The sequence below is a fragment of the Nyctibius grandis genome, chromosome 1 (assembly GCF_013368605.1).
Source record: "Nyctibius grandis isolate bNycGra1 chromosome 1, bNycGra1.pri, whole genome shotgun sequence".
In the NCBI taxonomy this organism is placed as follows: Eukaryota; Metazoa; Chordata; class Aves; order Nyctibiiformes; family Nyctibiidae; genus Nyctibius; species Nyctibius grandis.
This window is the reverse complement of record NC_090658.1, coordinates 127384904-127400814: the sequence shown is the minus strand read 5'-3', so window position 1 is coordinate 127400814 and position 15911 is coordinate 127384904. Positions and strand designations below refer to the sequence as shown.

The window sequence follows — 15911 nt, the reverse complement described above, 5'->3', positions numbered from 1 at the left end:
CGCAAGTGCAAAAATAAATACCATAGGGAAAGAAAACTTCTGTTACAATCCACTACTTTCATGATACTTCCATGGATCTGATCAATTATTAATGAACATCTAAGAAGTAGAGATACCAGCAGAGGTCCAGTCTGGTGTGGCAAAAGAGTTTCTTATGCTTTTTCATGGAAGAGCAGGGAAGAGCATGTAGCATATGAAGGGGCTGCAGCATTCAGCGTTATGCATTATGTCATCAGCTCCATGTGATGAGAGTATTGATCACTTGCTTATGGCATGGGTATTTTCTTCCACTAACTGTTCTATCAAAGTCAACCTTTATTTATATTAGACTGCATAATATTAAAAATCATCCAGTTTTGACGACTGGCTTGTGGCCTTGCATACCATATTTATGTAGATGATAAGTCACAATGTATTAAAAATCCTGTTCGTCATCTTCCACCCTGCAAGTGTCCATCGGCGTAGGAAGTCACAGTCCATGCTGACGCTGCAGACTTTGCACTGTCCCAGGTTTACTGAATTGTGCCTTTTATAGCATGGATATTTCAGTAGGTACGCACCTACCCCAGACAAACGACGTGTTTTTGACAACTGTTGTCAAAATGCCCGCCCACTCTCCACACATCTTGGAGTAGTGTTGAAAACAACTGCTCTTACAGCGTGGACAAAGTCAGTCGAGTTCAGCACCTATTGTAACAAATTCTTCTATACATGCTGAGGTATTATTATTCAGGCAAGTTGTCCCATGAGCCCTCCACAAGGCATGATTTGCTACGGTAAGCAATGAACTTACCTGACCTTGTCCACACCAGCGAGGCAACCATTTCTACTACTACTTGAGTGGATCTGAGAGTGGAAACTATTTTTGACACCCCTCGTCAAAAACAGATCATTTTTCTAGAGAAGGCAAAGCCCCAGTGACATTACATAGCGTATGTGCTGAAGTACAATGGGGTGAGTTAAGGACATGGGATCATCACTCAGAAAGGCACTTACTTGTTTTAAATTCAGAATACTGTCATCGGTAGAATAGTATTTACTAAAGGTTGTAGTGATAATTTCACGTATGATAATCTAAAGAAAATAAGCACACATATTGCATGCATCTATTAAATTAGATAGGCTTAACAGATAATCACAGCCCAGTTCTCTCACACCACTGTAAATCAGGATGCCTACCACTGAAAGCCACCCAGTTACCTGTGCATAAGAAACTCTTTAATATTTCTGAAGACATGGTATACAAACACTTACTAAAGTTCCTTCTTCTCACTTAATTTTCATGATTGCCTTTAACAGTTATGTCTCTATTGAATCCAGAGCATAAAGTGGGGAGAGGAAAGGGAGCAGCAAAGGAGCGTAATCATAGGAGTACAGGATGGGCAGCCAGAAGAAAATTGCCTGTCCCATTCTCAGTTACTCTGAGATACAGAGCAAACAGCTTTCAGACTTACTAAACATTTTGAACATACTGAGAGCTCTCTGTTTATTTCAGATGTGTAAAACGCCATAACTTGCCAGTAAATGTAGCTAGGCATGCAAGTGTGTGCATGAAGATAACATATTAGTTACAAGAATTATAATTGTCCTCTCATTATCTTTTCTTTCTTTCATGAATCAGAGTGAATGTGCCATAATCTAGCAAGAATCTCATGATAAGTAATGTCAGAAATGGTGCTTTTTTCTTCCTGGAGCTGCCAACTGTCTATTTTAGACATAACATCACCCTTCACTGTAGCCTTCCACATAAAAGCAACACGAACAGTAAGGTCTCTAAGCAAGCATGAATGATTGGCTTGCAGATTCTTTACCAAAAAGGGAGTTTATTTACTCCACACAGGTCATAAATTTCCTTAGAAAAACTATCAGTGGTAATCTACATGTGGTGTTTAGTAAATAGAGCTTTCCTCCGATTCCCTCAGTCCATGTTCTTCAATTGTCAAAAACAGTGGAAGATGGTTTTCTCATGCCTAAAAATACAAAATATTCTAGCTCTTTAAAATGGAGTGGAAATGAACAGCTGAAAGACTTTACATATTCTTCAGCAAGATGGGCATTTAGACGTGGAAATGTAAAAGGATACGGAGAGTAGCCCGAAGCAGCAAGTTACCTAAAGGCTTCTCTTACGTGAAGCGGCACCTTATTCCGTGAAGGCTCCCATTGAAATCAGTGGAGCTGCAGACAGAATAAGGCTTTTCTTTCCTACCAAGGAGAAAGAAAAAAAAAAAAAAAAGAAAGAGGGTGGGATCTGCCTTTTCATGTAACGGGCTTTTATCTGCTCAAAAATCACACTAACCTCAGGGTGCCAAGCACAGTACGTTTGAAAGCATTCCAAGGATGGGAAGAGCTGCTCTATCTTCTCCACTACAAAGGGAAACTTGGTAGTAATGAGAGCTGCTGTGGTCTTCCAAGAAAAGTTTTGCATCTGCTTTGCCCCCTCTGAGGACCTCTTTCTTGTTCCTCATGGATGCTTCCAGGTTATGTCTCTTATGCTTAAACTAGGAAAACATTTGAGTGATTGACTTCACAATGAGTTTTGCTATGCAAGGACAGAAGGATTTCTCCCTTGCTTTTCCATGTGTATGCATTTAAGAAACTATTTAAATATTTATTAGATAAACTAGAATAACAGGTTTTGGTATTACATCACATAAGCTCCTAATATCATAATGCTACTAATATCCTGAGGTCAGAGAATCTTATTCACATTTGAATGTCTAGTGTCAATGGTGAAGATTTTAATTACTTGCGTTCCTTCTAGGGCCTGACCAGCATTTGGAACAAATAGTTTAAAACTTATTATACTTATCATAACTGAATTATGAAGTGCGTTAGGAAAGAAATGTCCAGAATTTGTACATGACTATTTTTTCTTTTCTATCACTTCAAAACAGACTATTTAAAAAAATCCATAGAGAATTTTGACTTCTGAACTGAGAGTATAAGCCAGATTTCAGCCTGGAAGGAATTTTTATGGTTGAATTATAGACTTCTAAAAGACACAATTTAAAACTGAACTGCTGACAGTCATTCTGATCATATTTTATAAGCTACTATTAACTAGGATGAGACCTTAAAGCAGGAATAGATCCCATATCTATCTGCTGACTCTAGGGTTTCTTATCCTTTCCTCTAAAACATCTAGTGCAGCCTACTGTCAGACTAGACTGACTACAGATCCAATCCAGTCTAGCAAGCCCGGTGCTGCTATGGAGGCTTTGCAAAATTTAGCTGCCAACTACTCCCATCTGTACTGAGCACGCGCAAGAAAAACCTCAGCAATTTTCAGCAGCTTCTAACACGGCCAAGTTCGGGTGGATCCTTTTGGTCAAGGGCAACAAAAGGAACTTATCTGATTTTTCCTCCTTATTCCTCTTCTACTTCGTAAAACTTCCCATCCCGGCTCTGAAACAGATTTTGAGATGATTCTAAGAAATTTTAAACTGTTGTGAAACAATGTGTTTTCTCTTAATGCCGATCTTAGAAGCAGCCAGAGTATTTCTGCTGGAAGTTTCCAAAAAACTCAGCTTGAGGCAGACTCAGGATTGAAAAGCTCATCCTGAACAGTTAAAAATTGGCAACGTTACGTGAGTGAAAACAAGGTCTTATACTGGAAAGTGGCAGACAAGCTTAACTGCAGATACTGCTGGCAGCTTCACCTATAATGGTTTTTTTCTGCCAGATCTTTGTCTTTTATTACCAGAGAGAATCATTCCTGTGATGTCTAATGTTTAGTCATCTGCTCTTACGGCTTGTTTCTGGACTGATCTTGTCTCCTGTCACTTGGCTGCCAATTCCGCAACAGTCGTCCAAGGGATTGATCCCGTGTTGTGCCCCACACCCCCAAGGTCTTAAGACCACACCGAATTTGGGGCACACGCACATTATGCTAAAATGTCACCAGGATGCTCAGCATTTTCAGGATTATATTATGTCATAATGTAAATATGATTATGTTCTTGATCCTCGGGTCTGGCCTGACTATGCTTAGTTCATCATTTGAGTGAATTTTCAGGAAAGAAAGGGCAAAACCAGACTAATTTTTATAGTTCCTCGAAGAGTTGGTTTGCTATGTCCATTATGTTTACTCTATTTGCCATTACCATATGCTTTCTTCTTCTATTACGCTCCTATAGACTGCACCACCTCTTTCAGTGTTGTATGTTTTCATTCTTTTTAGAACAAGTCTTGCACTATTTAGTGTTTTTCTATTGCTCCAGCTTCAAGACTCATGTTATTAACAAAGAATCTGCCTAAAAATTATTTCTGCCATTCATGCTATTGAGAATAGATTTACAATGGGAATCCTCACTGTTGCAACACTGAGAGAGTAAGGATCTGGTGGTGTGCTTGTGGTTTGGAGCCCTAAAAACAACCTCTCCCACTCGAGACTGACTTACACCTTGTAGGATCTTCTGTGTGAGCTTTATGGAGCTTGTATCTGGCCAGAGTGCACTTCATTAGTCTCTTAAAAAACAGCATGCAAAATTTAGGGACTCTGCAAGGTTCCAAATGTATAAACCCTTTTTAATTACAAACAGTTATACCACCCACTTTCCCCACAGTTAGTCAAGGGAACTAGTTTTCATTGAGGTCAACAGAAAAAATAACCGTGAAGTTTCTGGCTCATGCTGCTTTTATATAAGCTGAAAGAAGTTGGGGGGGGGGGGAGAAAATTTAAGCTCTCATTTTTTAGCCTTTTTATCTCTAAAACAACATCTGATTTTGTCTGAAATGATTCAATGAAAAAAAAAAAATTTTTTCCTCATTCTGAAGTTGTTACGCAGAAGTTGGGAGGAGGGTTAATGGAAAGGGGTAAAGTCCATCTTGCCATAAAAAACCAGTTTGTCCCTAACTATGAGGTCCCTAACAACTTTCTACCCTTAATTTTTAGTTTACATGTTGCAAGCAGAAAAAAAAAGAGTATAATTCACTTGAAAAAAACAGGCCAAACATTTTTCTAATTGTACTACGCGTTCGGATTTTTACTGCCCAAAAACACAGGCCGTACTTTCTCTCTCAAACACTGTTATAAGATGACAAGTAGGCCCACATTTCTTTCCTTCACAATGATGACATGGTCATTTGCTGCTTTAAACCTCGTTGAAATACATGCAGTTCCAATGGGGCATAAGAGGTTGCAGACAGGGAGGGAAATGGGAGAACCCTACGGCAGGACCGAGACCTAGGCTTGCCATCCATCCTTATTAGAGAAGCAGAAAATAAATCATTTAGAAAAAAAAAATCAGAAGCAGTAACTATTTACTTTGTTGTTTGTATAACGTGCGTTTCCCTGCGTGCCATGGAAAAGCCGACAATTTTTCAGTAGTGACAGGGCAGGTTTCTTACCAGCTTTTAGAATTCTTCTCCCGGTACTATCGGTGCGCTTCACACATCAGAGCCCTGCTAATCTTTGGACTTCTGAGAACTTAACATGTATTTTTATATCTCAAAAGGTATATGGTAATAGTTAGTACCCCATATTATACTGAAGGAAACTTGCTAAAAGGCTTATCCGAGGTCACAGAGCAAGTCAGTATTAAATCCTGAGACAGAATGCAAGAGTCTCAGCTCTCGGTCCTCACTTCCTACTGAAAACTCTGGGGGAAAAAGTAATATTCTCAAGATTGATTTTTTTTTAGGTAATCATTTTCTAGCCTGTCTTTCAAACCTTTATGCTTATGTTTGTATCAGGGGCTATAAATGCCAAAAACCAGTGCATGGTGCTGAAATATTAAACGCTTTCGACTAATTTCGGGACACAAAGAATCTTCTTTTATCTGGGCCGTAAATCAATGGGGCAGGGACACAGTAGTTAAACAAACCATAGTGGTCCATAGTCTGGCTATGAATGCTGCAGTTACAGAACTCATGACCACACGCCTGCTTAACAGACCAAATAACGTGCAAATCTAGAGTTACTATTTGTCGTACTTCAGAAAAAGCAAAGAATAGCTGGGCAAACAGTCAATTTACAACCAAAGCGAAAGTAAAGCGCTGCCAAGGGACACTGGGGCTTATCTTGCCCCTGCTGAAATGAATGGAAATTTGGGCAAAACCTTCTCTAGCATTAAGCTTACTTAAGTTCACGCGTTTTGGCTTGATGCACGTTTTCACGAGTGAATAAAAGAACTTTGGGAAGGTAGATGTTGGAAAGAGAATATTGGCAAGTTCTTTAACTATAGTAATAATTGCTGACATTGCTGTAGTCGCTCTGACTAAAAATATCCAATACAATAACAAACCCAGTGAACCCATTCATTTATTCCCGTTTCAAAAGGCTATTTACATATACAGAGAAGCTCAAAATAAATTCTGTATTTATCGTATTTACGGCACATTCCAGCCCAACAAACTGGCATCGAAAATGTTTATTTAGGGAACATCATCCAGGTTAGAATCTTTCAAATTTTACAATTACTTTTCATCTTGATTGTATGATGCTTGCAACAGGAATGTGCCAGGCCCGTGTTTTATAAATGTAATGGTAAACAAACTCAGTGCTCTTTAAAACATTACATTTTTGTCCAAAAGCAATATAATTACGGCTGTATTCATAACATAGTTAAAAGTGAAAAAGCTAAAAAACAATTGAAATTGCAGCAGACGTAGCCGTACTAATGAAAAACCTACTTTATAAAGTAGATCCGAAGGTGTTTGTTAAGATATAATTTGCCGTGCAAGCACATTTTTTCACTAACCTCCTACAATTCTCTAACATCTTAAAATATGACCCATTTTGCAACCAGTGCTAAAATTCCGAGAAGTTCTGAAATAAAACCCGAGGAAAGCCAAGCAGCAGGGTTGCTCTCCATTTCAGCCAGATCCAAGCCAACGTTCCAGATTATATATATCATAACATAAATTACTATTTCTGAAAAATCCCATCCAGCTTTTATGCAGGTCCATAAACATTACGGGTACTTTTATTAATTTGTCCATAACCGTTTAAATAAAAATCTAGTGCCCTGAGTTGTGATCTGTTCCAGGCTGTAGTAAGTTCCTGTTAAATGTGTAAATGTTCAGCAGAAAGATATTTTTGCACGGAGACTGAAAATCAGCTGTGCCAGATACCTGAAACTTTGTTAGGGCGTTCAGTGGAAAATTTTATTTCGACATTATAAATAACCGAGGACTATTTTAAGTGACCTTAAACTGGTAGCTTCCAATAACTTAGTTTAGTTTATCCTAATTAACTTTTTATTTTATTTTAGTAGGAAGAGAGGAGACTGTAAAACTTGTAGTGTGACTAATTAGAAGTGGAAATGTATCTTTTTGTTTGAAATGAAACAAATCCCGATTGTCAGGCTTATATAGCATTTGGATATAAGACAACCTCTTGCCTTCTCTCTCGCACCTTTGGAATGGGTCTAATGGAATGTATTTCCCCTCCAGCTAAAAGGGGGAAAGCTAAAAGAACCTCTGGTCATAAACATTTTACCAAAATAATTATGAAAAAATATATTTTCTGTATTGCAGCTGTAGCAAACCAGAGCTTCTGAATATCCTGGTCCTTAGAGTAATTCTCCTTTGGAAATGCCTGTGGGCACTCTGGGGGAAAAGCAGGTCCCCATGGTTGTTGGAGAAGCGGAGCGAGCTCAAGGAGGGGTTTGCGGTGTTATCCATAGCGATTGCATTTGCACAACGAGACACCAAACTTCCCCCGTCCCTCCAACGCTAGACCAGGAAACGCAAAAAAAAAAAAAACAACACAAGTAAAAAAAGAAAAAAAAGAGGAAGAAAGGTGGGGGGGGAGAAAGAAAAAAAAAAAAAGCAGCAGCCCTAGATGGCGGCGAGGCAGTGGGTCAGGGGCTGTTACTCCCCGTGTTAACCGTGGGAAAGGCAGAGGAGCGGCTGAATAACGGCGGAGGCCGGTGCCCGGCGGGCCGGGGCGGGCGAGCGGGCGCGGAGCGGAGCGGAGGCGGCAGCCGCGCTGCGCGGAGCGAGAGCTCTCCCCTGTGACCGAACGTCAGATCTTTGCTGCTGCTTCTTCTGTTAGAAATCACAGACGGAAGGAGCAGCGCTGCAGCCCGGCTGCTGCCTCCGCACGCACCTTCCCCCCGCGCAGAGCCGCGGGTTTTGCTCTCATGATGGGGGGGCAGAAATTTGGGGGGGGCAGGAAGGCGGCCGAGGGATGCGCGGTGCGCAACGGTGCCGGGAGGGCGCGGAGGCTCCGCGGGGCGCGAAAACAGCCCCGGAGGTGTCACTTCACCCACCCACACACATACACACCCCCCCCCCGGGCTGCTCCGCGGTACTTTGCGCGGTGGGGGGTCAGGCAGGACAAACCTGGCTTTTGTGCTGGGTCAGGGTGCCGGACTTAGGGTTTGTAAAGGCTGCGTAAGAAGGACAGATCTGCCCGCACAGAGAGGGACAGACAGACAGACAGACAGACACACCGCCCCGAGTCACACACAGGCGGCGAGCAAGGAGCACACACGCAGCGCCGACTTTTTACAAGAAGGTGGAAGTAGCAAGTCGAAGTAAAGCCTTAGAAATTAGAGGGAGGGTTGTGATAGGTTGTTATCTGCGCTGGGAGGCGTTGACACTTTTTTACTATTGGGTATGTAAATTGTTTTTAATAAGATCTGCCCTTTTTTTTTTTTTTTTTTAAAGGGAGAAAACAAACCAGACTCCCTTTACCTTAATAGGCTGAGGGGGGTTTTATAGCTTTCATTCATTCAAGGAAATGGTTTAGGCTTTAGACTACCGGAGACTGAGCAAAAAAAAAAAAACCCTTTGGCACCAGAATATTCTTACTATTATTTTTTTTGCAAACAAGATTTTTCATGCCTTTTTTTTTTTTTTTTTTTTTTTTTTTTGAAACAAACAAGCCCCAAAGTGTTAATGGAAAAAACCCGGAGAGAAGTAGAGATCGGAGACCGTCTCCTGCTCCCCCCCCCTTCCCCGTCCCCGTCCCCCTCCCCGTGGGTGAGAGCGACTTAAAGCAAAGTTTCTCCTCCTGCGGGGGATGCACATTGTTTTATTTATTTTGAAGGCTGCAGAAGTCGGGAGGACTGAAGCACCACGTGCTGCTGACTCTCATCAGCGTAATGAGCGCCTTAGCCAGAGAGTCCTGTATATATAAACCACAAAAACCTAATCATTAGAAATCCCAGCCTCCAAAAACCACATTCAGGACAAAAAAACTGTGGCTTTTTTGCTTGCTTTTTTTTTTTTTTTTTTCCCGGCTCCTTCATCTTCCCCGACCTCAACTTCTTGGGACCCGAAAGAAGTTTGTTGGTTTTGGTTGCCTTTTTTTTTTTTTTTCAAAAAAACCCCGATTTTTCAGAAAGAAAAATAACTCAAAACAAAGCGACATTTTAATGATTTTTTTGCTGCTGTTGTTCATCAAGGGCGGAAAAAAAAAGATTTTTGTTAGCCTATTCAACTCAACGGACTTGGATCCAGCAGCGACTTAATTAAAAGGACCGGACTGCACCGAGGCTGCCTTTTCCCAGAATTTACTTGGTCATATTTTAGAAATCAGCCTAAAGGAGGAGTGTTTTGGGGTGTTTGGGTTTTTTTTTCCCCCCAACTATGCTCCCCCCTTTTTTTTCCCTGGGAATCCGAAAGTTCAACTTTTCTTAAGTCCTGACCCTCCCAAAGGAACCGGCTCAAGTCTCTCTTTTAATTATTAGTCCTGTGACTTTCCTCCTCACCCCAACAACCCCAGTAACTTTCTTTCTACGCTGAAATCGTTTCGGGAGCTCTTTTTTTTTGAGGAGGGAGCCACTTTTCCCAAGCCCCTTCCCGAGCTCCCCGCTTCCTGAAGCCCAAGGCAATAAGCGGGGGGAGCCCAGCGGCTCCTCGCCTCTGTCCCAGCGAGATTTTTTGTTTGCTACTTTTCTTTTTTTTTTTTTTTTTTTTTTTTGGTGTGCGTGTGTGTCCGGAGGAGGAAGATTTCTTCGGAGGAAATCTGGACATTCCCCTGAACACCCCCTCTCCGGCTCTGAGAGTTACCGCTCCTCTTCTGGCAGCCGCCAACAGCAGCAGCAGCCCAGGAAGCTGAACCAGCAGCGAGTTTTCCCTTCTCCCAGGACAAACCTTTTGCAAAATCCGAAAAGGAAAAAAAAAAAAGAGGACGGGGAGGGAGGGGAAGGAAAAAAGGAAAGAAATTCAAGCACTTGAGGGAAGAAGCGGTGGCTAGAAGGAGGGAAAAGAGCAGAGAGACTGTGCAAGAAGGAAGGAAGGAAGGAGGAGGAGAAGCAGCAGCGTTTTGCAGCTGGGCAGAAGCCGGGACCATGCAGTTTCCAGCCGGGCTTTGCTAAGAGGGGCAGCGCTCGACCCCACAGCCAGACTCTCCTCGCTGCTGCAGGAGCCCCAGACCGGCATCGCCACCCGCCCCGTCCATCTTTTTTTTTTTTTTTTTAAAAAAAAAAGCCAAACAAAAACAGACTGAGAATTTTTTTTCTCGTGCGTTTAATCCGCTCCTGGTTTTTTTTTGCCTGATTTGTTTTTTTGCCCCTTATCCTCACCCCTCCACTTTTTCATTCACCCCTTTTTTCGCTGTATTTTTTTTTTACAACCCCCACCCCCCCACTACACGCCTCCTCGAGCGATCCCCCTACCGCTCCCCCCCCGCCCCCCCAATTCGCTAACTTGTGGCTGTTGTGATGCGTATTCCCGTAGATCCCAGCACCAGCCGGAGGTTCAGCCCCCCCTCCAGCAGCCTGCAGCCCGGCAAGATGAGCGAAGTCAGCCCGGTCGTAGTAGCCCAACAGCAGCAACAGCAGCAACAGCAGCAGCAAGACGCGGCGGCCGCCGTGCCCAGGCTGCGCCCCCACGATAACCGCACCATGGTGGAGATCATCGCTGACCACCCCGCCGAGCTGGTCCGCACCGACAGCCCCAACTTCCTCTGCTCCGTCCTGCCCTCGCACTGGCGCTGCAACAAGACCCTCCCGGTGGCGTTCAAGGTGAGACACCCCCCTCTGCCCGCACCCGCCGCTGCCCGGGGATGCCTCCCCCCGCGCCGCGCTTCCTCCCGCAGAGCCGCCTCTGCCCCCCCACCCCGGCCCGCAGGGGCTTCTCTGCCCCCCGGACTGCAATGCCTCCTGTGCCCCCCCCCAGCCCTGCAATGCCTCCTGTGCCCACACCCCCCCCCCCCCCGTCCTGCAATGCCTCCTGTGCCCCCCCCCCACCGTCCTGCAATGCCTCCTGTGCCCCCTCCCGTCCTGCAATGCCTCCTGTGCCCCCTCCCGTCCTGCAATGCCTCCTGTGCCCCCCCCAGCCCTGCAATGCCTCCTGTGCCCCCCATCACAGTCTTGCAACGTCTTCAGTGCCCCCCTCCCGCTCCGTCCTGTAGGGCTTCCTGGGCACCCCTGCCTGCAGGGGCTTCTGTGTCGTCCCCCCCCCCCCCCCCCGTCCTGCAATGCTTTCTGTGCCCCCCTTCCTGCAGGGGCTTCTATGCCCCCCCTGCCTGCAGTGCCTCCTGTGCCCCCCCCCCGCCTGCATGGGCTTCTGTGTCCTGCCCCAGTCCTGCCGTGCTTCCTGTACCCCCCCGTCGTGCCTCCTATACCCCCCCCCCGTCCCGCAGTCTCTTCCGTGCCCTCTGTCCTGCAGTGCCTCCTGTGCCCCCCCTCTGTCCTGCGGAGCGTCCTCGCCCCCCACCTCACTCCAATGCCTCCTGTGCACCCCCCGCAGTGCCTCCCCCTCCCCCCCCCCGCCCCGTCCTGCAAAGCTGCTTGTGCTCCCCGCCGGCCCGCGGTGTCTCCTGTGCCCCCCGTGATGCCTGCTCTGCCCTCCCGCCTTGCAGTGCCCGCTCTGCCCCGCACCCTCGCAGCGGTGCCCCCCCCCCCCCTTGCAGTGCACGCCCAGCCCTCTCCCGTCCTCCCCGCCGGCTCAGCGCACCCCGGGAGCCATCCCGTTATCTCCATCCCCGCGGGGCACTGCCGGTGTGTCCCCCCCGCAGCTCCTGGGCACCCTGTGCCCCCCCCAGCAGCACCCCCAGAGACACACACTCCACACCCCCCCCAGACCCCTCTCCTGGGCTTTCCTTTTTTTTTTCTTTAGAAAAAAAACACCTTTCCCTCCCCGAGCAAAGGGGGATTCACCCATATGCCGGAGCTCAGTGTGGGGGTGCAAAGTCTGTGCCCCCAACACTAAGAAGCCAGTACCTCACCCTTGGGGGTGCCCCTGCTTCCCTCCCTGCTCCCGGGGGTGGGACTGGGGGATTTGGGGTGGGATGGGAGGATCTGGGGTGGCCTTGAAGCATGCTGGGGGGGCTGGGGTCTGAGGGTCAGACTGGGGGCTGTGGGGTGGGAGAGGGGGGGCCGGGGCCTTGCCCCCCTACCCCAGGGGCAGCCCGGGCTGGGATGGGGCTTCTGAGGGGGGGACGGGACTCCTGGGCGGGGGGGTCGGGGCCCCTTCACTTCTCCTGGTGGACAAGCAAGGAAGTGTCTGGCCAGAAGACTTTCCTTGGCAGGGCTCATACGTTTAAATCATAAATACCACCCCGATATGTGCCGGGGATGCTGCTTTTAATTTTCTGTCTCCATCCCCGTGGTGCACTAATGAGAGGAAGAGATTTTTTTCAAAAACTGTAATAATAACAACAATAATTGCGTGCTTTAAAGCAAGCCGCTTTCCTCCCCTAGCAATATTTGCAAGCGTTCCCCTTGGGTTTTTCTCTCCCATGGCCTTTGGTAGGGAGAGGGCGATGGTTTGGGTGTCCCAGAGCACCTGCCCAAGCAGGGCGTGGGGTCAGAGTCAGGGTGGGGTGTCCCCGTGAGGGGCTCATTGCTCCCACACCCGCTACGTGAAAAATAACACGCCTGGAAATGGCTCAAAAGGTAGAAGAGTTTGGAAACGGTCTCACCCAGCGCGTTTCCAGAACGTCGCCTTGTTCTTGTGTTTCCTCATTGCGAGCCGTGTTATCACAGCCATTTATCGGGGGAAAAATTAGTAGATGTGGTTAAATGAGCTGGCGTTAAAGTGACTGGTGATAAAGATGGAGTTTGGCTTCAGAAGTGTTATAGGGGTGCAATTAGAGTTGACTAAAGCGCTCTTGTGTGGGGGAAGCAGCCCGGAGAGCCTGGAGCTGCAGAGGAACCCTTTGCACGGGGCCTGCTGGTGTGGGTTGCGATGGTTGGACTGAGTAGAAACAGCAGAAAAATGGGGTGTCTTCGGTTTTTGTAACTCGGTGTAACACTCCCAGGCTCTCGAGGTGTGGGCCACGGTGATTCTGATTAACAGGGGCTGCAGGGTAAGGAGGAGGAGCTTTCGGAGAATTGTGATTATAATTTAATTGAGCGTTAGATTAACTTGGTACTGTAGTTACTCTTTATAGAAGGGACACGAGAGCTCTTACGTTGTCGTACTTGCAGTTTTCGTTTGAAACGTCTGAGCCTTCTCCTGCCTTACAGCAATTCAAAGGATGCGGTCGCAGTTCATTAGAATAAGGGAAAGATCTAAACTAAATAGTAAAGTATTTAGAATATTATTACAATGAGAATGCTTACATGTGATAGAAGACTAGAAAAAGGTTTAGAGCATTTCCCAATCTTTTTGTGTTCATATATATATATATTTATACATATCATATATTGGGGTCCTATAGTTGATTGCTGACAGGGAGGTATAGATGCGACCAATTTACTGCTGCATCAGGCGTATTGGAATGGGCTGCCCAGGGAGGTGGTGGAGTCACCATCTCTGGATGTGTTTAAGAAAAGACTGGACATGGCACTTAGTGCCATGGTCTAGTTGACAGGGTGGTGTCAGGGCAACGGTTGGACTCGATGATCCCTGAGGTCTCTTCCAACCTGGCTTATTCTGTGATTCTGTGTGATACTGTATGCGTTGCCCCTTGCACCCTTCTGCTGTGGGTGCAGCTGTGTGTTCACATGCAGTATGCGATGTGTACTTTTTAAAATATGCCAAAGATATATACGCCCTTATTTACCAGTAAATTAATTTGAAAGTGCATTGAAATAATTTTGAACATTTAAAAATGTATTTCATTTTTCAAATGTAACTTGTGTGCAGCCGTCCAGTACTTTTCAACTGAAGAAGTTGCATGTATCATCCAGTGAAACACTTGGTGATATAACAGAATAGGAATTATCTCTGAGAAGGGAAAAAAAAAAAGACAGATTTGGGCCATAGAAATCTCAGCTAAGCAGTAACTTGAAAGTAAAATAGCTCACAGACAACACACTTTTTGAAGTTTTATTGGCAATAAATAATATGTAGATGATAATGTTTTGAGTGGTGTGTTAAGTGTGTCATAATTCTCGCAGAGATCTCTAGTTAAAAAGTACTCTGGATCTAGCACTGTTTTAATTTTAAAAAACAGATATAAATCATATGCAGGAGAGGAAGTGTGTTATAAACAGTGCTGGGTTTGATTATAATTGTTTAAAATAATGTTGGCTTAGTATTAGATTTGAATTTTAAGTATTAATATTTGCACGCCCTGGGGAGGGAGTCTGTGTTCAGTGTGCTAACTAACGAGATTGTTAGTGCAAACTGGTTTTGTAGGGAAGAGTATTAGACATGTACCTATTAATATAGCTCTAACTATCTAGTGATATTCCAGCATAAAAGAAACAGATATCGTGTACCTGGGTCCAAATCATATTCACTTCTTAATCTTTATAGCCAGAGGTACTTTATTTGAGCAGAGTCTTCAGAATTTGGCCCTCTGTTTATGTGTCTGCCTGGGAGTTTTTACTGAAAATCATAAAGACCCAAATTGCCACGTTAGATGATACAAGTGGCTTCTGTGTGGTGCTGATGGTAGCAAAGAGCCTTAGTGGACCTAAAGGCAGGGCAAAAAAAAAGGACGGGAAGTCTAAAACCTCCCTCCAGTAGCACCACAGTAGTTAAGGGTCCGTCAGCATTTCCACTCCAAACCCCAATTTTCAGAGTTTATAACTCAGCTGTTTTAAATAGCTTCAAGCTGAAACCTGCTGTATAAATTGTCAGCCCAGATGTACATTTTGAAACAAAAAGTAGTGCAAATCAGTTACTCTGTTTTACGTTACAGAACATTAAAATATTTTTAATAGTATCAGATGCTCTTTTGGCAATCTCTGGAGAAGGCAAAGGTTTTACATTCGGAGGCTGTTTGAATTCAGCGTTTCACAAGAAAAGGTGTAGGAGTGGCAGATATCAATGCTTGAGAGGAACTATTTAGCGTGTACACTAGTTTTTTTTTTTGAAACAAGCATTTTACTCTGCAGAAAGTCTTACTACCTGCTGTTGTATAGTACATTTGCTTTGTGCTTATAACTTCCGTCTTTAGGGTACATGCTTTGGCCAGTTCAAATCCCACTGGACCGAAACTGGGCAAACAGGTTGCCTAACCCGACGAGAACTGTGTTATGCAAAAAATACAAAGTTATTTTCAACTTGTAAGAATCGGTTTGGTTTTATTTTGTGGCTTCATCTGACTGCATGTGCCTTTTTGAGCTTTAGTTAAAAAAAAAAAAAGCGAAAGCAAAATCTACCTTTAATCACCAAAACGTGTAGGTAGTTTAATATGGAAAATAAAGATTTTGAAATAGTAGAGATATTTACGTTTGAAGAATAGGTAAGAAATGTGCACTGTGGCTGCTTTTAATCTTCAATTTTTTACACAGTCCTTATTCATTTCACAGTGATCCTACAATCCTCTTTCTAAGAATATGTAAATAATTTTGGATTGATACATGGCATAAAATTACCAAATCAAGGTTTATGCCAGCAGTCTTTCAGTATGCAAAGTTACTTTTTAAAATTCTCAAAATGATGTGTGTTTCTCCAAGTTTCAAACTTGTTTTGCAAAGCTTTTTCCTAACCAGCGCTGTTATGTGTGTGTGCAATAGTCTTCACGGAAAAAAAAAAGTATGAAATTATGAAAAGAACAAGCATTTTTTTCCTGTTGCATAGCAGGGGAGCTTCGCGTGTAATAGGACTTTATTAGC

General features: G+C 44.6%; 1 protein-coding gene across 5 annotated transcripts in view; it reads left to right on the top strand.

Annotated features, from left to right (window-relative positions):
• The window catches only part of RUNX2 (RUNX family transcription factor 2), a 158544-nt gene that overhangs the window by 57658 nt on the left and 84975 nt on the right, over positions 1-15911 (top strand). For 3 of the 5 annotated variants that reach the window (XM_068413221.1, XM_068413133.1, XM_068413302.1), the window contains one exon: positions 10633-10919. In XM_068413221.1, the coding sequence (XP_068269322.1) occupies positions 10633-10919 (287 nt within the window). Of the gene's footprint in view, positions 1-10616; positions 10920-15911 lie in introns of those variants that run through there. The other 2 variants (XM_068413447.1, XM_068413367.1) reach the window with 2 other exon arrangements.